The sequence below is a fragment of the Mobula birostris genome, chromosome 17 (assembly GCF_030028105.1).
Source record: "Mobula birostris isolate sMobBir1 chromosome 17, sMobBir1.hap1, whole genome shotgun sequence".
Classification (NCBI taxonomy): Eukaryota; Metazoa; Chordata; class Chondrichthyes; order Myliobatiformes; family Myliobatidae; genus Mobula; species Mobula birostris.
This window is the reverse complement of record NC_092386.1, coordinates 56,206,712-56,229,365: the sequence shown is the minus strand read 5'-3', so window position 1 is coordinate 56,229,365 and position 22,654 is coordinate 56,206,712. Positions and strand designations below refer to the sequence as shown.

The following is a 22,654-nucleotide window of genomic DNA, read 5'->3' as shown; positions in this document are numbered from 1 at the left end:
CATCTCTCATCAATCTCTCTTGTCTCCTTGTCAAAAAATTCATTCAAGCTGGTAAGACATGACCTGACCTGCACAAAGCTATGCTGGCTCTCCCTAATTAGGCCATGGGTTCCCAAATATTCATATATCCTATCCCTAAGAATTTACCTACAACTGATGTGAGACTCGTGGGTCTATAGTTTCCAGGATTTTCCCTTCTTCCCTTCCCAACCTTAGGCACTCACCAGTCCTCCAGGGGCTCTCCTGTGGCTAGAGAGGACAAGAAAATACTGGTCAAGCCCTCAGCAATCTCATCTCTTGCCTCCTTCAATAACCTGGGGTAAATCCCACCAGGCCCTGGGGACTTTTCTACATTAATACTCATTAGGAGGCCTAACACTTCCTCTTCCTTAACCCCTTAACACCCTGATGTATTTATCCTAGTTCTCCATATGCATTTCCTTGGTAAATACTGAAGCTAAGTACTCATTAAGTACCTCACTCACATTCTCCACATCCAAGGAAATATCCCCCTCCCTTATCTTTGACTTGTCCTTCCCTCTCCCTAGTTATCCTCTTACTCTTGATGTATGTATTGAATGCCTTGGGGATTCACCTTAATCCTACTTGCCATGGGCCCCTTCCTAATTCCCTTCTTTAGTTCTTTTCTGTCGTTAAACTCCTCATGTGCTTTGTTTGATCTAAACTTTCAAAGCTTTACATTCTTTTCCTTTTTTTTCTTGACTAAATAATTCATCACCTCTCTGGATATCCAAGGTTCTCCTATCTTTCCATCCCCGTCCTTCCTTCTAACAGAAACATTCCTTTCATTGAACTTTCATCTTTAAATACCCTCCACATGTTTGATGTGGACTTGCTAGAAAAAAAAGGTGTTCCCAACTCTGACCCTTCCCTTCTATATAGTCCATTTTCCTATCATTCATGTGCTTTTCTAAAAGGTTCTTAAATACCGCTAATGTATCTGCCTTTGGATACACCCACCACTCTCTGTGTAAAGAACTCTGACATCCACCCTATCCTTTCCTCCACTCACCTTAAAATTATGCCCATTTTGTTGGGGAAGTTTTGGAGGAGTTCACATTTATTCAGAAATGAATGAGAGAGGCAGGCCAGAAGATAATTGATATAGAGTTGTGGGATCCAGGTGGTGTGAATTAAGATTTCAACAGCAGATTAAGATGAGGGATTTGAGGTATTTAATATTACTGAACAGCTCCAGAGACAGATACTGTCTTGGAGCTCTACTCCCAAAATTAATGTTGCCCCGAGAAGTACTTCAGTGGTGGTGTCCTTTCTGTACTCCTCCTTGGCCTCTGATCTGACAGAATGGGAAGTATATTTGAAATTTCTCAAAAAGATAGTGTTTCTACGGGCTTCTAGAATGTATTCAGTAATGTTCTATCTAAAATTAGAGGCAGTGTTTGACCAGATAAGTATTTGGTTAGGAGATAAGAGTAGGACAACTGGATGTACACCTGAATGGTGTTATGTCTTCCCTGATGCGGTTTGTCTCTAATTACCAGTTCTTACTAATTGTTTAGTTCACAGCTGCTTTTGCACATTATCACATTGTTAAGCAATTAGCTTTTGTTATCAGGCTGGCCATTTTATATTGTTTGTACGTTTCAGTCAGTTAGAAGCCATTGTAAGTTGTGATCAGTGTTTGAACCTACCTTTTGTTATAACACTGGGAAGTACTGTCTTGGGGAATAATAAAACCGTCTTCAGCTACAGCTATGCCGGGACTGGCGTTGTCTGTCTGTCCAGTTTAAGAAAGCAGGGAATACTCTTGAGTGAGGGCAGAATAAGAGGGAAGTAATTCCTAACAGATGAGTGACTTGAGAGCCACATAGTCAAGTTTACTAATGACATCAAATTAAATGGCCAAATAAACTAAATAGATAGGAATGGAAAGTTCCAGAAAGATATTGAGAGGCTATGTGAGTAGATGAATGGGTGATATTTATTAGGGTACAGAAGGTGGAGAGCTAAGGGGGAAGAAAGTATGTGGTTACTAATTTAAGAATATGAGAAATGCAAATAGGAGGAGGCCATTTGACCTCTCACACCAGACCTCTCGCAGTAAAGGCCAATGTATTATTCGCTTCTTGTACCTACATGTTAACTTCCAATAATTATTGTCCATTGACACACTGAACAACACTCCTTACTCTCTCACCATTGTTAAAGTCACTTTTTAATTTTTTTTCTCTACCAAGTGAATGATCTCACTTTTTTCTGTTATATTCTATTTGCCATGTTCTCATCCTTTCTCATCTTCTGTCTATTACTCTTTGAAGCCGTTCTCCATCCTCCATGCAACTTGCTACTACCCTACAACGTATCTTCTGAATGCACTGCAGCAATTCCTTATTGACACATTGCAGCTGTTTCTGGACGGCTGATTTCAGGTTAACTGGTTTATTTTGGCCTGCTTTTCCTTTTCTCTTTTTGAACAGTATGCTTAGAGTTTGGACATAAGGCGTATCAGAGTATTTTGTAGTTAGTGAGGAGCCAAGGGCTTGTAATGAGCAGAAAATTATTAAAGCCTTCATTATAAACTAATACAAATACGTATAAGATGCTGGTGGCCTTTTCACATTTAAGACAAGGGGACTAGAACACACAGGAGGAGCAACACACACGCACAAAATGCTGGAGGAACTCAGCAGGCCAGGCAGCATCTATGGAAAAAAGTACAGTCGACATTTCAGGCCGAAACCCTTCGGCAGGACGGGAGGAGAGTGTGCAAAGCTGTATAAAGCGCCACGTGGGCCAGGACTGGGGATTACACCTCACAAGTCACCAGAGTGTTACCTGGGCTAAACAAGTTAAATGCATAGATATAGCTTACACAGACTATCCTCCATGCAGATGATTAAAGGGTGATCTAGTTGAGATAGTTAGTGAAGTGTAAACAGTTGACAGAGACACCAATTCCTTTGGTGGACAGACCAGAGACCATAAATCTAAATTTAATGACAAGCTCTTCATGTATGATGCCTGGGAGAATGAGAAAAATCATCCTCACCTGCAGTAATCTGTTAAGGCCTCAGACCAATTGAAAGCTGCAGTCTCGAGATTGATGGTAGTTTTGTTATGGAAGGGTGTTACAATTCACTAAAACAAGAGCAGCAGCTGGATCTAAATTCTAGATGAGCCATAATCTAATTTACTATTGGACAGACTTACAGAGCTGAATGGCCCACTTCCATATTATTCAGATTCTTCACCTTTATGTCAGCCAGTATGTACAATAAATTATTTTGCACAATGGTTAGTTTTCCTTCATCAATCAAAATCCCAAGGTGTGTGCTTAAAAAAATGAAGCTGTTTGCATAAAGCTGACATCAGGTTCCTGGCCAAATCTGTGTTTGCTGATAGCTGGAGATCACTTAACTTTTAATAGAATCAATACTACGTAGAACCTACTGACCCAGAAAGTGATTTTGTTGCACAGCCCTCCTCCCTTCATGTCACTCAATTAAAATATCCTTCTATTCCTTTCTCTGTCATCAATTCACCTGGTTTAACTTCCTGCTGTTCTTTCTGGTTACTCCCTGTGGCAGTGAGTGAGATGGTGGAACTGAGTAAAAGATTTCTTCTGAATACTGTTACCACCGATAAACTATATAGTTATGGCATCGTGCTTTAGAGCCCCTTTATTACCAGCTCCACACCTCCCCGTCACCCACACACACAACAGGTGGGTGTCAGCTGATTAAAGATTACTGCCATGGGTATATTAATATAGGTCATGCCTGATTAACACAGTTATTTCAGAGGCTGATAGTATGATGAAAAGGGCTCCGTGGAATTTCAGGATGCATTTGTGCTGGTGTCAAACAATAAATTAATTACAAGCAATGAAAGTTTAGCTGCTGGTAGTAATGTTATTAAATGTGTTTGGAAAGTAGGAGGGCGCGAACAGAGGGTGTGAAAAGTGGTTCATGTAGCCTCAGCTTTTCATCATTATATATTTATGACTAAAGATTTATATATGCATGATTGAACCGTAAGTTACAGGAAAGCGAGAAGGAAGTTGTGGGGGAACTATGCGAGTGGGAAAAGTTCTGGAGTTGTGATATAGAATCTAGCATAAAGAATGCAATAAAAGTAATTATGTAAGACTAATTTATATATATAGATTGATTGTATGTACATAAAAGGTGCTTTCCAATATGTCAATCCATGGCCTCCTCTGCTGTCATGATGAAGCCACACTCAGGTTGGAGGAACAACACCTTATATTCAGTCTGGGTAGCTTTCAACTTGATGGCATGAACATCGATTTCTCCAATAATGCCACCCCCCTTCACCATTCCTCATCCCCTTTTCCCTCTCTCACCTTATCTCCTTGCCTGCCCAACACCTCCCTCTGGTGCTCATCTCCCCTTTTCTTTCTTCCATGACCTTCTGTTCCCTCCTATCAGACTCCCCCTTCTCCAGCCCTGTATCTCTTTCACCAATCAACTTCCCAGCACTTTACTTCATTTTACTTTATCCATCCCCCTTCCTGGTTTCTCTCTCCCTTCCCCTATCTTTTAAATCTATTCATCTTTTTTTCTCCAGTCCTGCCGAAATGTCTGGGTCCAAAACATTGACTGTACTTTTTTCCTATAGATGCTGCCTGGTCTGCTGGGTTCCTCCAGCATTTTGTGTGTGTTGCTCGGTACAGGAGTATCTGTACATAAGGTGACATTGACAGGAAGTGATAAAGTAGTGGTGGAGGGGTGGGTTAATGGGTGAAGGTGCTGACCAGTCTGATGGGGGAAATAACTATTTTTGATTCTGGTGGCCCTGATGTGGATGCTCTGAGCACCTTCCATGATGGGAGTGGGACATGCAGTCCATGAGCAGGGTGATTGCTCATTATGTGGGATGTCAAGGCCACTCAGTTGGTCTGAGAGTAATAAATAGGATTTTTTTTTGGAAAATACGAGTCTGAGGAAGTTGAAAGAATTTGATCTTCACCTAACTGATACAAAGAAAGAACGTGGCTACCCAGTATTGCAGAGACCCATGGTCAGTCTCTGTCTGGAGTTCAGAATTGGGTATCAAGCCAAAATGAAGATATAAAGACTGTTCTGATGAATGGTCTCCATGTTGAAGCATTGACTCCATTTTCCCTTCCACAGTATGGCCTGCCCTGCTGACTATTTCTAGCATTTTCTGTTTTTGCTTGGATTTCTAGCATCTGCTGCTTTTTTTAAAAAAAAGAATTTTCACAGAAAATACTATACCTTGGAGTATTCACCAGAATAATCAGAGAAATATCAAGGTATGGAGGCTCAAAGTTTAAAGCCAGACAGAATAAATTTGTGATGTATTAAGAGATTGAAAGCTGAATCAGTAATGATAGCTGAGAGTTATGGAGTCAGACAATACGGAAATGGCTGTATTGTTCTACCGAGTTCACACCTTCACCCTAATTGCATTTAAAGTGGTATAAGGATTTGACAGACCAAGATGTGGTTAAACAGAAGGGCATAATAATAATAATAATGGAACTTGTCCATTTGTAAATGAAATCAGTAAATGTTTTGATTTAGTACCACTGAAATATGTTGTGTGCTCTGAATTCTTCGGAATATTGTAGTTGGAATTGTTTGTTAGGTGAATGCTTCAAGAGAAAGGGAGGACAATAAGAGAGTAAATAGTGTTAAGCTATAATTCAGCCATTTGATAAAGAAAAGTAGAAGAGATATGATTGCTTCTGTGCACCTTTGTTCAAGTGAATTCAAATTATTTTGCTGTAAATGTGTTATATTACTCTTGTTGAGGATTATGAAAAACAGGAAAATTGAGAATTCAGGAATGATGGTCAGAAATCTCACCCACCTTTTTGGGTCAACTCACTTGTTTTTGTTCTCATTGCAAAAAATATCCTGCCTTCTGTTAGAATGGAAGGAACATAAAATTGTTTTAACATTTTACCTGGATTTTTAAAATTCTCGTCAAGCTCATCAAAATACTTATTTATAGGTTATTTTTGGGCCTTTAAACACAAGCCCAGCAATTTAAATTTGGTGTAAGCAAAACCGAAGAGCTGATTATGGGAAGAGGAAACCAGAGGTCCATGAGCCAGTCCTCACCAGAGGATCGAAGGTAGAGAGTCAATAACTTTAAACTCTTCCGCGTATCATTTCAGAGACTCTGTCCTGAGACCAGCATGTAAATACCATTACAAACAAGGCACAGCAGCGCCTCTACTTTCTTAGAAACTTGTGCTAATTCATCATATCATGTAAAACTTTGATAAACTTCTATAGATGCACATTGGAGAGAATGTGACTAGTTGCATCATGGCCTCGTATGGAGACACCAATGTCCATAAAAAGCCTACAAAAAGTAGTGAATACAGTCCAGTCCATCACAGGAAAAGCCCTTCCCACCATTGAACACATTCGCGGGAAAGCAGCATCTATCATCAAGGACCCTACCATCCGGGCTATGCTCTCTTCTCACTGCTGCCATTGGGAAGGAGCTACAGAAGCCTTGGGTCCAAAATCACCAGGTTCAGGAACCGTTATTACCCTTCGACCATCAGACTCCTGAACCAGCATGGATAACTTCACTCACTTCAACACTGAATTGTTCCACAACCTATGGACTGACTTTCAAGAACTCTACAACTCGTGTTCTTGATATTATTTATTTATTGACATTGCACAGTTTGTCTTACGCACATTGTTTGATCATCTGTCTTTGTGCGTAGTTTTTCATGATTTTATTGTCTTTGTATCTAGTGTGAATGCCCGCAAGGAAATGAATCTCGGGGGAGTATACAGTGAATTATGTACTTTGATAATAAATTTACTTTGAACATTTTCAAAATACCAGGAGTAAAAAAAATCACGCTGCCTTCCCCTCAGCTCTGTTTATTCATTGCTCATTCGACTGTAACGTGGTTTTGTGGACAAGAATGTCAAGACGCAGCTGTGTATAAAGGCCATGCCATGTTCACAGATGTCTGATTTATTGACAGCTTTGCATATGAACAAGTTCCATAATATAAAATTCAAAAGTCCAGTGTATGTACACAAGTTCATTCCTACCAACGACGGAACTTGTTTCCTACCTCTGCTTTTAGTAGTTGGTTCCTTCTTGTCATTCTTATGTGCTTCCAATGACATTCAATACAGTACTGCAGAAGTATGGTTATCATATTGAGTGACTTCTGTGTATTTTCTGCCCTATGGATAGAAATTATTTGTGGCTGTCTGTAAAAATGAACCCATACCCAGAGGCAGTCTGTATATGTAAATCCTGAGAATGTGTAACTTGGCTATAATTATCAGTGACTTCCCCAGTTTCCAGTAATTTTCTGTGCTAAATGACAATGTGCAATTGAACCTTAAGTTTAACCACATTAAGGTAATTCTCACAGTAATATGATCAAGAACTTCAGAGGAAGGATAGGAACATAATTAAATTGCTAAAGTTTGAAAAGGAAATAAATTTTAAAATGTATAAACTTAATTGATATATTATTTCTTATTCATGTCTTTGGTGGTTTCTTCAGTAAAGTATGCTAAAAGAACACTTTAAAAATGTCAGCAAAATTTTTGATGAAAATATTCAGTCCCTGAATGTACTTGTGGTTTAATAAGTGATGATGCAATATGTTGTAAGACCCACAGAGATAGATATTAACAATTTAAAGATTTTCCATTACTTTCTGTAGAACAAAATGCACTATATTAATTTCGTTAGAATTAATCTGAGGTAGTTTCTAACTCCATTTGTAATGGATGATATATTTTGCAAACTCAGTCAAGGATATTGGATTTGCTTCATTCGGTCAGGACAATACATCCAAGGGTAACTGTGGAGTCTGAGTGCAATCAAAATGACGTATCTTTGAAACTAGGGGATAGTCTCCCTAGTTTATCACTATTTTCCACAGTAGGAGAAGATTAGTGGCAGGAGTTCTGAATTTATCCATCATGGTAGGAAAGGGTAACATTTATCCTGCGAGCTTGGCCTTTCAAGTGGTCCAGAATTTTTACTCTCTTTCATTTGGGCAGAAACCAAAGAGGGATGAAACTCCATAAAAGAGAGGCTGACCTCAGAAGGGAAATATGCCTGTCACAAATAACAGGAATTCTGCAGATGCTGGAAATCCAAGCAACACACATACAAGTTGCTGGTGAATGCAGCAGGCCAGGCAGCATCTCTAGGAAGAAGTGCAGTCTCGGCCTGAAACGTCGACTGCACTTCTTCCACTTCTTCCTAGAGATGCTGCCTGGCCTGCTGCGTTCACCAGCAACTTGTATGTGTGTTGCCTGTCACAAATGCCTGCTTAGTTTGAATGCAAGCTTTGATCAATTATTTTGGAATACATTTGAAAGTTATTGGAGTGCTCTGAAGTGGAATTCTGAAATACAGGATTGTCTAAAGCAGGATTGACTACGTTACTGTAATGGTAACTTAACAGCTATTACTGCGAAGCAGCATCCATTTCGCTGGACAGTACAATGATTTGTGCGGCTAGTCAATTGGTAATAGTGAGCTGGAATTTGTATAGCTTGGTTTGTGTCACAACCCTCACCGAACTCTATCAGTCATATAACAGCCAAACAGGCCTTTGCTGCTGACCACCAATTATCCTTGAATACCAATCTCATTTTCCAATAGTTGGCCCGTGATTCAGGTGTTTGACTTGATATTTAAATAGTACCCCTCAAGCAATGAATTCCAGAGAACTGCCGTTTTCTGAGTGAAAAATTTCTTCCTCAGAATCCTGTAAGCCTCCCACCCTTATCTTAAACCTATGCCCTATGATTGTATACACCTCTGTTCTTAGGGGAAATGTTTCTCCAAATCTGCACCGCCTCCTAATTTTGTAACCTTGAGCAGATGGCTCAGCCTCCGCTGCTGCATGGAAAAGTAATCCAGTCACACCTCATAACCGAAATTTCTATCCCAGGTGACATCCAGGGGAATTTCCTCTGCAACCTCTCCAGCGCAATCACATCTTTCAGATAGGGTTGTGACCAGACCTGCATGCAGTACCCAAGCTGCATCTTAATCATCGTGTTCTGTGGTTGTATCATAACTTCCCTGCTCTTGTCTTCTCTGAAGACAGGTATTCCATATACCTTCTTAACCATTTATCTTCCTGTGCTGTCACCTTCTGGGATCCTTGGAAGTATATCCTTGGGATCCAATTGCCCACCATTGAGAACATCTACCATAAGCGCTGCCTGGGCTGGGCAAAAAGCATTATCAGGGATGCATCTCACCCTAACCATGAACTTTTTACTCTCCTCCCATCCGGTAGGCGCTACAGGAGCCTCCGCTCCCACACCAGCAGGCACAGGAAGAGCTTCTTCCCTGAGGCTGTGACACTGCTGAACCTTTCATCACAGCACTAAGCGGTATTGCATCTGTATTGTACTGTCTCAGTACCTTCATATTTGTGTGCTGTGGCACTTTTTTTATATGCAGTTATTTTGTAAATAACACTATTCTTTGCATTTCTGGTCAGATGCTAAATGCATTTTATTGGCTTTGTATCTGTACTCGGCACAACGACAATAAAGTTGAATCTAATATACCAAAAGTCACTTTGTCCCTCAGTATGCCCTAGGACCCTACCATTGATTGTGCATTTTCCAGCTTCATTGGTCCTCCTGAAATGCATTACCTCGTACTTATGAGGATTAAGTTCCATCAACCAGCACTCTGCCCAAATAACCAATTCTTCAGTATTATCCTGTAACTAAAACCAGCCTCCCCATGGCATCATCAATTTTTGTGTCAGCTGCAAAGTACTAATTATACTGACTACATTCACATCCATATTGTTAGGTTATAAGTTTGGAATTCCTGTGGTACACCGTAATTTCCAGTCTTACATCATCCTCTGCCTCCGATTACCAGACCAATTTTGGAAACGTTTTAATAACTTGCCATTTATTCCATGAGCTTTAACCTTTTTGGACCAGTGTGTCATGTATGATCTTGCCAAAGGCCTTGCTGGAGTCCAAATAGACTGCATTGCTTTCATCAATACACTGCATCATCTATTTGAAGAATTTCATCTTCATAAAGCCAGGCTTTAATTAACGTTTGATTGGGATGTCTTAAATGGAAACCCCTCATTTTGAACAATGCCTCCCAATTCTAGACTCCATCACAAGAGAAAAGAAGGAGCTTCGATAGCCATGGGTGAGATGCCAGAATACTGGAGAGTGGCCAGTATTGTATTTATAAGAAAGCTACAGGCAAAATAGAGGGCGTAGGTTTAAAGTGAGTGAAAAAAGATTTAGCAAGGACCTGAAGGGCAACTTTTCAAGCAAAGTGTGGTGGGTACATGGAAGCGGCTGCTAGAGGAAGTGGTAGAGGTGGGTATGTTATGATATTTAAAATGTATTTGGACAGTTACGTGGAGAGGAAACATTTGGAAGGATATGGGGCCAAATAGGGCTAGCTCAATTTGGCAGCTTTGCATTGATGAGTTGTGACGAAGGGCCTATTTCCATGCCATATGGCTCTGTGACTCTAACCTCCAGGATCTTGCATGTATCAGTCAAGTTCCCCCCTCTTCTAAACTTCATTTGGATTATAAACCTAGCCTGTGGAACCTATTCTCATTAAAAAAAAAACACACCTACTTTGAAGTATTATTATAGTAAACTTTCTCTTGACTATTGCCAAAAAATTAGCATTCTCTCTTTAAGGATCAAGTATCAAGAGTAACTTTTTTCACCATATACATTTACAAATAGTAGGAAAGTATTGTGTTACATTGGTGCTACATGCAACAAAAAACAACAACGTTCACTAATTATACAGAATAAAGAATTATATAAAAATAAAGTCAGAGGTACAGATGTGGAATAAAATCTGCATAAGTACTGGCATGTACACATTTACAATGTAAACAACATTATAAAAAGTGGTTTAAAGTGTTCACAAGCACAATGTTGTCAGTAGGTGGTGCTGCTGTCAGGGATTCAGGGTGAACTCTGACCCCAGGAGCTGTTTGTCTGGAGTTTGCATGCTTGCTCTGTGCTGAACCCTGACCTCAGGAGCTGTTTGTGTGGAGTTTGCATGCTTGCTCTGTGCCTTTGGTATGCCTGCCCTGTTTGCATTCTTCAGCTCACTGATGGAGCTGGACGTGATGCGTCAACAAGACATTTTTAAGTGGATGTAACTTGAATGTTGTTCCATTTACTTAATGGATTCAAAGTTCAAAGTACACTTATTACCAAAGTATGCATACTGTATACAATCTTGAGATCCACCTTCATGCAGACAGCCAGAAAACAAAGAAAAATATTTGAACCCATTTTTAAAAAACCCTACACGCCAAGGACCACCAAACCCTCAATATGTGGGGGAAAAAGAACAAGTTGTGCAAACAATTTTTAAAAAGTAAACAAATAACACACAAAAGATTAACCACAGAGTCCCTGAAAGTGAGCTGACAGCCACTGAGCCAGATTAGTGCTGAGGTGAGTGAAACCGGTCCAGGAGCCCAGTGGCTGCAGGCCTTAGCCATGGAGCCAGATTAGCGCTAAGGCTTCATTCCATCAGAAACCTTCATGGTCATTATGTGTAATATTGTGACAAGAAAGATTTAGTGAGTTGGAACAATGATTATCCTCATTCTGTATGGGATTGGGTTTATGCTGGACCCATATTTCAGATTAGGGCTCGCATGCTATCACATTACAGAAGTAAAATAAAGATAAATGTTTGATGACAGGCAGATTTCTTCAGTCTCTGTCAACTGATAGAGTTAAAGGCTTTTGTAAGATTGAAGAAGGCAGTGTTTACATGTTAATCCTGTTTCTTGCATTGTTCTTTTGGGAGTTATCATGCAATGAAAATCTTTTGAAGAATAAGATCTATATTGTGATTCAAAGAGTAGCTCTTTGGTCACTGGAGACAAGTGATGAAGGAGGACCTACCTGTTGACTTTCCCTGTGGCACATAGCTGAGGATCTTTTTGTATTACTGAAACTGGATTGTCTCCATTCTTGTTCATCTGTGGCATTAGTGAGAACTAGGTATACTGTTATAAAGCTACGTTAACTATACATTCTGGTACATTGTGGTAAGTTGTATTGTAAAGGATTAATCTTTGTGTGTGTGTGTGTGTGTGCGTCGAATGTCTTCACCACCACGGCCTTGGGCATATGTGACTGGCTACAGGAGTTTCGATTATAACCGTGGGAATACAACAGTGAGAATATGAAAGTTAGGTGAACACAGGGTTGGGACTCACGAAGAGTGGTGACAAGTGATGATTGGTTCGTTGTTTTGAGCTGGTGCTAATGAATTGGTCCAGTTACTGTAGCATTTTCTATCAGTGGAAAATAGTACAAAAGTAGAGCGGTCGCCGATGGGCTTGTCACAAACGGCACTGCGTATTGAATGAGGGGTGTGCTGCAGTGAGAGGGGCCCGTGCACATGTGGAGAATTTTTTTAACACTTGCTATTCTGTCCTAATTAGCTAAGTTTTGGAGTTCTAAGTAGATAATTGGAATCTATGGGTTTTTTTCTGCCTTACCAAGGCAGGTCCACGATTGGTGTAATGTAATATTTGTGCATGATACATTAGTCCTTATCTGATACATTCCTTTCTTCCTCACATGCTAACTTGGTTTCTTCATAGACAAATTTATTTATATATTTATTTTGATATAGCACAGAATAGGCCCTTCTGGTCCTTCGAGCCATGGCACCCAGCAATCCTCGATTTAATCCTAGCCTAATCACGGGACAATTTACAATGACCAATTAACCTACCAACCAGTACATCTTTATGGACTGTGGGAGGAAACCCACGTGGCCATGAGAAGAACGTACAAACTCCTTGCAGACAGCAGTGGAAATTGAACCCGGGTCACTGGTACTGTAAAGCATTGTGCTAACCACTATGCTACTGTGCTGTCTCATTTAACGAGCTTTTCTTTCTTCAGTCACTTTGTAGTAGTGAATTCCACCGTCTAACTATACAGGATAAAAAAGTTTCTCCTGAATCCTTCATTGGATTTACAGCTGATTGTTTTGTATTTATCACCACTATATTTGATTTCCCTGAGAGGAAACATTTTCATTTTTATTCACCATTTCCTAATCTCAGAGGCTTCTATTCAGCTGCCTCTGAACCTTCTCCTCCTTGCAGTAATTTCTCAATTATGTATTTTGTACCTAAATTGAAGCTGACTGCGAAACCTCACAAGGATTATTTTTGCATTTGCAAATATTGTTTTGACTCTGCAGCTACATCTGCTGAGTAAGGATGTACTAACCCATGCACGGAAATAAATATCCCAAGTCATCCATGAAATCAGAATTACATAAGAAAACGATTACAGAAGTACAGCTATTGTTGTTGGCAAAGAGAGCATTTGTACACTGTAGTTGGCTGTGAGGAGGCAAAGGAAATAGCTTGCACTGTTGTTAAGATTGTGTATTAGTAAGAACTTCAGTGGATGATTGGAGTCACGTCACAGGTTCCAATGAGAAGTGGTGTTGGTGTTCTGATATGAGCTTGCTTTCTTTCAGGAAATGGTGTTTGTGTGTTCAAATGTTCCATAAACCGGGAGACGGAGAGCTGTCGGGTAGGAAAACAGGCCTTCCTCATCACAGTGGGATGCACCAGTGTGTTACTTCAGTTTAACTTGCTTAATGGTGAGTATGTGATGGAGAGCTTGTGTACCTTCTAATGGCTGACTTTCTATAGATTGTTCAGCACCCCTTCTAGGATTTGCCATGAAATCCTCAGTTTGGGTTGAAGCTTGACTCTTTCAGCTGATGCTGTGGGAGTTTGGGGAATTGTGGGACCCAAAAACAATTTGTAATTGAAAAACAGAGCAGTACAGACTTCTTAGATTGTTTCCTCCTCAATATAAATGGATAAATCCTGACCAGCAATCAGAATCAGGTTTAATACCACTGCCATATGCCGCAAATTCTTTTGTTTTGCAGCAGAGGTATGGTACAATACATTGTTTAAAAACTATAAATTACAATAAGACATTAATACACACACACACACACACACACACACACACACAACGGTGTAAAAATTTTAGGCATATGTAAAAACTTTTATAAAGTGAAGATGCTTTAAAGGTTTAAATATCAAAAAAATTACCATAAAAAGCAGTAAACCCTAAAAGCCATATCACGATAGCGTAGTTGTTAGCACAAAACTTTACAGTACAGGGTCCTTCTACACCCATTTCTGTTTCAATTAATCAGATTAGTTCATTCAACTCACTAGTTCATTGATCATTAGCATCCTGTTTGTTATCTGTGTTTCATTGTACACTGGGCTATATACTGTACCTACAAAGTAATCAAGGTTTTAGATGAAAACTGGTCTATTATTTAATATATTACCTTCATCTTATATATATGTATATATATATGTGTGTGTGTGTGTGTGTGTGTGTGTATATACATACATGTTCCAAAAACATTGAGTGTGTGACTGTAGGCTCTTGCACCTCCTCCCTGATGGTAGCAATGAGAGGAGGGCATATCTTGGCTGATGGGGGTCCTTAATGATGGATGCCGACTTTGAGACTTTGCCTTTTGAAGATGCCCTCTACGCTGGGGAGGCTTGTGCCCATGATGGAGCTGGCTGAATCAGAACTTCCTGCAGCTTTTTCTGATCCTGTCCCTCTATATCAGACGGTGATGCAACCAGTTAGAATGCTCCTTATGGTACATCTGTAGAAATTTGCTGGAGTCTTTGGTGATATACCAGATCTCCTCAAACTCTTAATGAAACATAGCTGCTGTAATGTCTTCTTTGTAATTGCAACAATATGTTGGGCCCAGGATAGGTCTTCAGAGATGTTGACACCCAGGAACTTGAACTCCTCACCCTTTCCACTGTTGATCCTTCATTAAGGGCTGGTGTGTGTTCCCTTGACTTCACTTCCAGGACTCCACAGGCAACTTCGTGGTCTTACGGACTTAGTGACACCACTCAACCAGCTGATCTCTCACTCCAGTATGCCTCCTCTTCACTATCTGAGATTCTGCCAACAACAGCTGTGTCATTGACGCATTCGTAGATGGCGTTGGAGCTGTGCCTAGCCACACAGTTGTGGGTTTAGAAAGAGTAGAGCAGTGCACTAATCACACGACTTGGGGTACACTGGTGTTGTCAGCGAGGAGGAGATGTTACTTCCTATCTGCATTGACTGTGGTCTCCCATTGAGGAAGTCAAAGATCCATTTGCAGATGGATGTACAGGGACAGAGGTGATGAAGCTTTTTGGTTGTTGATGATGTTGAACTCTCAGCCATAATCGATAAATAGCAGCCTGATGTAGGTATTGCTTTTGTCCAGGTGGTCCAAGGCCTAGCGGAGAGCCAGTGAGATTGCATCCACTGTAGACCTATTGTGGTGGTAGGCAAATTGCAGATTGTCCAGATCCTTGCTCAGGCAGAAGTTGATTCTGGCCATAACCGACCTCTCAATGCACTTCCTCACAGTAGATGTGAGCACAACTGGGCGACGGTCATTGGGACAGTTCACCCTGCACTGGTATGATTTTGAAGCAGGTGGGAACATCCAACTGCTGCAGTGAGAGATTGAAGGAGTCGTTGAACACTCCCGCCAGCTGGCTGGCACAGGTTTTCAGTGCTCTTCCAAGTACACAATTGGGGCCTGTGAGGGTTCACCCTCTTGAAAGATGTTCTGACACTGGCTTCCGACATAGAGATCACAGGGGTCATCAGATGCTGCAGGGATTCACACAGCTATAGTTTTATTCTTTCTTTCAAAGTGTGCATAAAAAGCGTTGAACTTATCTGGGCATTCTGGATCGCCGGTCTTGAACACCATAAATATAGCCCTCAGCGACTGCAAATCTCTTGGTTCATCCACAGACAAAGGTCTTGATGAAATCAATGAAAACTGTGGCATATTCATTCAGATTTGAAGAGGAATCCCTGAATATTGTCCAGTCCCCGGATTCAGAGCAGCCCTTTCAGCACTTCTCTGCCTTCCTTTCCTTTCCTTACCTTACCTTCATGGTCCTCCCCACTGATACTGCGGTCCTCAGCCTGGGAGTAGATGTACAGCCAGGTGATCAGAGTTGCCGAAGCACAGCTATGACCTCATTGGATTTGTGGCTAGGAGAGAAACATGGGACAACACCTGGAGCAACAGGTCCAGGTTAGGGTCAGTGGGACCAGGTAGAATAAAGTTTGGCACGGACTAGATGGGCTGAAGGACATGTTTTGTCTGTGTGCCATGCTGTATAACAGCCAACAGAGTTCCACGACCAAGGTTGGCCAATTGTTGATACTTGTTTCTGGTGCATTATTTATATTTTTTGATCAGGAGCAATGTTGGTATACTTTTATACCATTTTGCATGATCTTATTATTCTAGCTAATGAGAGAAATTTTACTGAACCACTGAATCTTTGTCATATTTTTGTTTGTGCTCCTTGGTAGAATAGATGCACTCCAGTCTGCTTATCTTATCTACTCCCTTCAGTTTTGCCAGGTTTCTTTTCAAATGCTTCATTAGTTTTCTTCCAGAATAGTATCATGGTGCAATGCAGATTTTAAATGTTCTGTACAATGCTAATCCTTATCTCTGCAGCTCTGGTGACTCCAGCTCAAATCTTCCAGTTCTTGACATCCTGAGTTATCCACTTTGTCCATTTAGAGTGCTTTCTAAAAGTATTCAGCCCCCAACCCTTTGTTCACATGAATGAGTAACACAACCAAAGATTTTGATCAATTGTAACTAAGAATTTTGATTTTTAAATCACACGCTGCCTCTTTTTTGACAATAGAGGCCAAATACAGGGATAATTGTAAGCATGCAATACTAAAAATTCAGAAAGTGAAATGTCAGCAGTTCAAAAGTTTTCATCCCCCTTTGCTTAGTACTGAGTTGAACCACCTCTCGCAGATATTACAGCCAGTAGTCTTTTTGGATCAAAATCAAATCAAATCAAGTTTAATTACCATTCAGACCATACATGGATACAGTCGTTTGAGACAGTGTTCCTCTGGGGCCCAGGTGCACAGCATACATTCAAAATAGCGAGAGAAAAAAAAACATTGTTACGCAAGAAATCACGTGTATAGTCCGAGTCCCTGAGCGACATGCAGATTGATGGTACAGCTCCTGACAATCCAGCCTGTCCTTCCGCCTGTTGAACACCGGAGGGCAGCACTTATGGGAGAGGCCAGCTCCCAACCAAGCACAGACTCCATGCTATACTGCCTCCAGCAACATCCTACCTGGACTGCAGCAGCAGGCAAGCTCACTTGAGGCTTTGTCCTCACCTCAACCGAGGTCACGCTGCTGTCTCGTCACCTGTCTTTCCACCAAACAAGGGAAACAGGCCTGCAGCATCTTACTTTATCAATGTCCAAAATGGTCTTGCGATTGCAAGAGAAACGTCCAAGATAGTCACTTACGGTTACACCGCACGCTGCTTTCGTACACTAATTCCAATGTCTTCGAGTAGCCAGCAGCAGCACTCCTCCGAACCCTCTCTGGCCTTCTCCTTCTGCCGGTGGAGCACCAGCTTCTCCTCTCCCAGCCGACTGCTGGCTTCTTCCTCTCCTGGCCCGCCTGCCGGCTCCTTCAACACCCCGGCTGGTGGCTCCGAACAACAACTCGATCACTGATGCGGTAGACCAGCTGTGCCCATTGTTCTTGGAGTCCATAAAAAAAGCACATTTTAAAAAGAAAAGTGCAGCATGGATTGGCCTCAAGGGGCCCTGTGTTTGAACGCACCACCATCTTACCGGATAAGTCTCTATCAGCTCTGCAAAACATGAAGGAGCAAGATTTGCCAATTTCTCCTTGTAAAATTGCTCAAGCTGTGCCAGTTTAGATAGGGAGTGGTGGTGGACAGCAGTCTTGAAGTTTTGCCAGAGATTTACAATTGGGTTAGGGTCAGGATCCTGACTGGGCCACTCAATGACATTGATTTTCCTCATTTTAAGCTACTTCATGGTTGCTCTGGCAGTGTGCTTTGGGCCATTGTCCTGCTGAAAGATGAACTTCCTTCCCAGTTTAAGCTTTCTGGCAGAGGCCAGCAGGTTTTTTATCCAGAATCTCTCTGTATTTAGCAGCATTCATCTTCCCATCAATCCTGACCAGGTTTCCAGTCCCTGCTGCTGAAAAGCACCCCATTGCATGATGCTACCTCCACCATACTTTATAGTAGAAATGGTGTTACCTGGCTGATGTGCAGTATTAGATTTACGCTTCTTCCGCATCTTTACAGTATCTTTTAAGTGATGCTTCACAAAGTCTTCACCAGCAAGCATATGCTTCCTTTTAGCCGGGGCTTATTCTTTGCCACTCTTCCAAAAATACCCTTTTTCTACAAAGCCTTAGAGATTCTGGAGCCATCAACTTCACCTCCAGTTGGAGCCACTGACTTCTGTAACTCACTCAGAGTGACTGTTGGCATCTCTTACAAGCCTCTCTTACAAGTGCCATTCTTCTCTGGCAGCTAAGTTTAGAGAGGCGGTCTGACCTAGGCAAAATGGATGTGGTTTCATATTTTTTCCACTTTTTCACAATGAACTGCACTGAGCTCTGAAGTACAGTGTGTTTAGTGTCTTTGAGATGGTCTTGCAAACTTCCCCAGATTTGTGCTTCTCTATTATCATTTATCATTTCTCTGACTTGTCTTGAATGCTCTCTTGTCTTCATTTTGGTTTGGTCTGAAGAAAATCTACCATACTGTTGGACCTTACAGAGAGAGGGGGTATTTATTTTTATGAAGACATTGAAAACAGGTGATACTCCATTTTTTTTACATCAACAAATAGGGTGGGTTGGTAAGGTAATTGCACCTGAGGAAAGTTAGCTTAGTAATTACGAAGGGGATGAATACTTTTTCAGTCTCACAATTTTGGTTTTTAATTTTTCATAAATTGTTGACAGGTTTTGGAATTTTTCTTTTGATTTGACATGATGCACAATGTTTTTTAGTTTGCTCAAAAATCCCACCTCAATACATTTTAAAATTAGAAAATGAGCCAGTAAAATGTGAAAATAGTTGTGGGGATTGAATATTTTTTCAAGGCACCATATGTTCACATATTAAATATTTGCTGTTTCAGACATCATTTCAGCAGCATAAGTAAATTATTGCAAACATCTGAGGACCAGCTGAGTAGTTTTCTTCATTTGAATCGCACCACAATTGCTTATAAATGAGGTTTCACGGAAACAATGTAAAGATTGGTGCATCATTAATCTAGATCAGAAACACCGTTAATACTTGGGTCACACTGTGTCATGTAGCGCTGTCAGGAGGGTGTTTCAAAGAATATGGGTGTTTTGTTAGCTTGCAAGGTTTTTATCTCTTCTCTTTTTTTAGAATGTCGGAACATATTTTCACAGACACATTTATTATCTTGTTTTCAGAGTTCCTTACTTTTTTCAATTCTTTAAAGACCTTTAGAAGCTCCAATAAAGCTCCCTCAGCTTTCAGCCAAAGAACAGAAGATGCTTCTGCAGCACAGTACTTCCAGGTATGAACCAGTCAGCTTCGTCATTGATCATTCCTTCCCAGTGACTGAAACAGTCGGTCTGTGATTGAAGAAAAGCATTGGAAAGCATAGGCCTAGGAATTTGATTTTACTCGTACTTGGTGTGCTAAATGAGCTGTGTTTTGCCCTGACTCCATATCCAAATACCGCTAAAAGACCAATGGAATTTCAAAATTCCAAATAAACTTGGATATCCCTTAAAAAGTTTGTTTTATAATTTCTTCCATTTTAATAATGCTAAAACTCCATTCAAATGCCTAAGAAATTTGACTTGGAAATGAAAGAAAATAATAGTAGGTGAAAGCCTGGGGGGAACTAATACCATAGCCGCTCAGATGGAGGTCTGCAAACACACGGAGTGAGCTGATCACTCTGTATCAATTGTTACAATTCATCGTCCATGGTAACCAAGGAAATGAAAAGATAAGCACACCAATGATTCAAATTATGTTAACTGCCAGCAATGACATCTTTAATACATTGGAATGGCGGTGTGGGGGACAGAATTGGTGGTGGTGTTCTTTAACAGATGGAAATAATGTCCCAGTGGATGTCAAGGATAATTCATTACTTTTTATTTAGAAATTAAAAGCAGATCATGGGTCTTGATCTTTTAAATGAATTTTTTTGTCGGAGTTAATTAAAGGCCACATTGCACATTGAGAAAGGTATCACATGCATGAATGCAGAATGAATCCACACCTGCCTAGGGTAAGATTGCAGCAGGAGACAACCCATCCAATTTCCCAGGAAGCAACTGATCAAATGGTTACAAGCACTTCAAAGCATGTGCAGAGTGCACTTTTGGCAGCTATTTTTATACACGTATGTATAATTTGTGCAATTGTGTCCATTTTCTAGGCAAGGAAACTTTGCATGCATTACATTAGTTTACTGCCTTAAAGAAAAGTGGATGAGGCCGGAATGATCCCACATATAAATTCATTATTTAAGAGCGGGAGTAGGTCCCCTGTCCTCTCAAATCAGCCCTGACACTCCTGTCTATCTGTATTCATATTTCTCACCATTGCTTATCATATACTTATCTACTTTCAGCTCATAAAAGAAAATGAAAGGAGAATCTTTAAATATTTGAGGGAGAGAATTTCAAAAATTCACAAGTGCCTGAGAGAGTACTTGGCTTCATCTCTGCTTTAAAGGGGCAACCTCTTACTTTTAAGTAATGACCATTAGTTCTAGGTTATTCCGCACGTATAAACAACCTCTCCACAGCATTGACTCCCATGGCATTCCGTTGATATCAATCTGAAAATGATCTACAGTGGCATGCATAAGTTTGGGCACCCTGGTCAAAATTTCTGTTACTGTGAATAGTTAAGTGAGTAGAAGATGAACTGATCTCCAAAAGTCATAAAGTTAAAGATGAAACATTCTTTTCAACATTTTAAGCAAGATTAGTGTATTATTTTTGTTTTGTACAATTTCAGAGTGAAAAAAAGGAAAGGAGCACCATGCAAAAGTTTGGGCACCCCAAGAGATTTGAGCTCTCAGATAACTTTTACCAAGGTCTCAGACCTTAATTAGCTTGTTAGGGCTATGGCTTGTTCACAGTCATCGCTGGGAAAGGCCAGGTGATGCAAATTTCAAAGCTTTATAAATATCCTGACTCCTCAAACCTTGTTCCAACAATCAGCAGCCATGGGCTCCTCTAAGCAGCTGCCTAGCACTCTGAAAATTAAAATAAATGATGCCCACAAAGCAGGAGAAGGCTATAAGAAGATAGCAAAGCGTTTTCAGGTAGCTGTTTCCTCAGTTCATAATGTAATTAAGAAATGGCAGTTAACAAGAACTCTGGAGGTCAAGTTGAGGTCTGGAAGACCAAGAAAATTTTCCGAGAGAACTGCTTGTAGGTTTGCTAGAAAGGAAAATCAAAACCCCCATTTGACTGCAAAAGACCTTCAGGAAGATTTAGCAGATTCTGGAGTGGTGGTGCACTGTTCTACTGTGCAGCGACACCTACACAAATATGACCTTCTTGGAAGAGTCATCAGAAGAAAACCTTTCCTGTGTCCTCACTACAAAATTCAGCAGCAGAAGTTTGCAAAGGAACATCTAAACAAGCCTGATGCATTTTGGAAACAAGTCCTGTGGACTGATGAAGTTAAAATAGAACTTTTTGGCCGCAATGAGCAAAGGTATGTTTGGAGAAAAAAGGGTGCAGAATTTCATGAAAAGAACACCTCTTCAACTGTTAAGCACGGGGGTGAATCGATCATGCTTTGGGCTTGTGTTGCAGCCAGTGGCACGGGGAACATTTCACTGGTAGAGGGAAAAATGAATTCAATTAAATACCAGCAGATTCTGGAAGCAAACATCACACTGTCTGTAAAAAAGCTGAAGATGAAAAGAGGATGGCTTCTACAACAGGATAATGATCCTAAACACACCTCAAAATCCACAAGAGGTGCAAGCTGAAGGTTTTGCCATGGCTCTCACAGTCCCCTGACCTAAACATCATTGAAAATCTGTGGATAGACCTCAAAAGAGCAGTGCATGCAAGACAGCCCAAGAATCTCTCAGAACTAGAAGCCTTTTGCAAGGAAGAATAGGTGAAAATCCCCCAAACACGAATTGAAAGACTCTTACCTGGCTACAGAAAACGTTTACAAGCTGTGATACTTGCCAAAGGGGGTGTTACTAAGTACTGGCCATGCGGGGTGCCCAAACTTTTTGCTTCAGGCCCTTTTCCCTTTTTGTTATTTTGAAACTGTAAAAGATGGAAATAAAAAAGTAATCTTGCTTAAAATATTAAAGAAATGTGTCATCTTTAACTTTATGCCTTTTGGAAATCAGGTCATCTTTTACTCGCTTAGCTATTCACAGTAACAGAAATTTTGACCGGGGTGCCCAAACTTTTGCATGCCACTGTACGTATCTTGACTGTTCTGTTAACTAGCCACTCCTCTATCCACATCAACTCTACATTTCTTATGTAGCAACCTTTTTTTTTGTGATACTTTATCAATAATTTCAGGCCTTGTTTATTACCTTGTTTCATTTTAAGTAAGGACAGAAAACGCTGGAAGCCCTGCAAGTTTCACTTATAACTTGATTTTAACTGACATGTGGCTGTTGTGTTTTACTATTTATTGTTATGTTTATTATTTAGTGTT

General features: G+C 40.6%; 1 protein-coding gene across 2 annotated transcripts in view; it reads left to right on the top strand.

Moving 5' to 3' along the window:
* The window catches only part of carm1l (coactivator-associated arginine methyltransferase 1, like), a 68,583-nt gene that overhangs the window by 12,894 nt on the left and 33,035 nt on the right, over positions 1 to 22,654 (top strand). For both annotated transcript variants that reach the window (XM_072281756.1, XM_072281755.1), the window contains exons 2-3: positions 13,528 to 13,653; positions 19,396 to 19,502. In XM_072281756.1, coding sequence (XP_072137857.1) covers positions 13,528 to 13,653; positions 19,396 to 19,502 — 233 coding nt within the window. The remainder of the gene's footprint in view (positions 1 to 13,527; positions 13,654 to 19,395; positions 19,503 to 22,654) is intronic.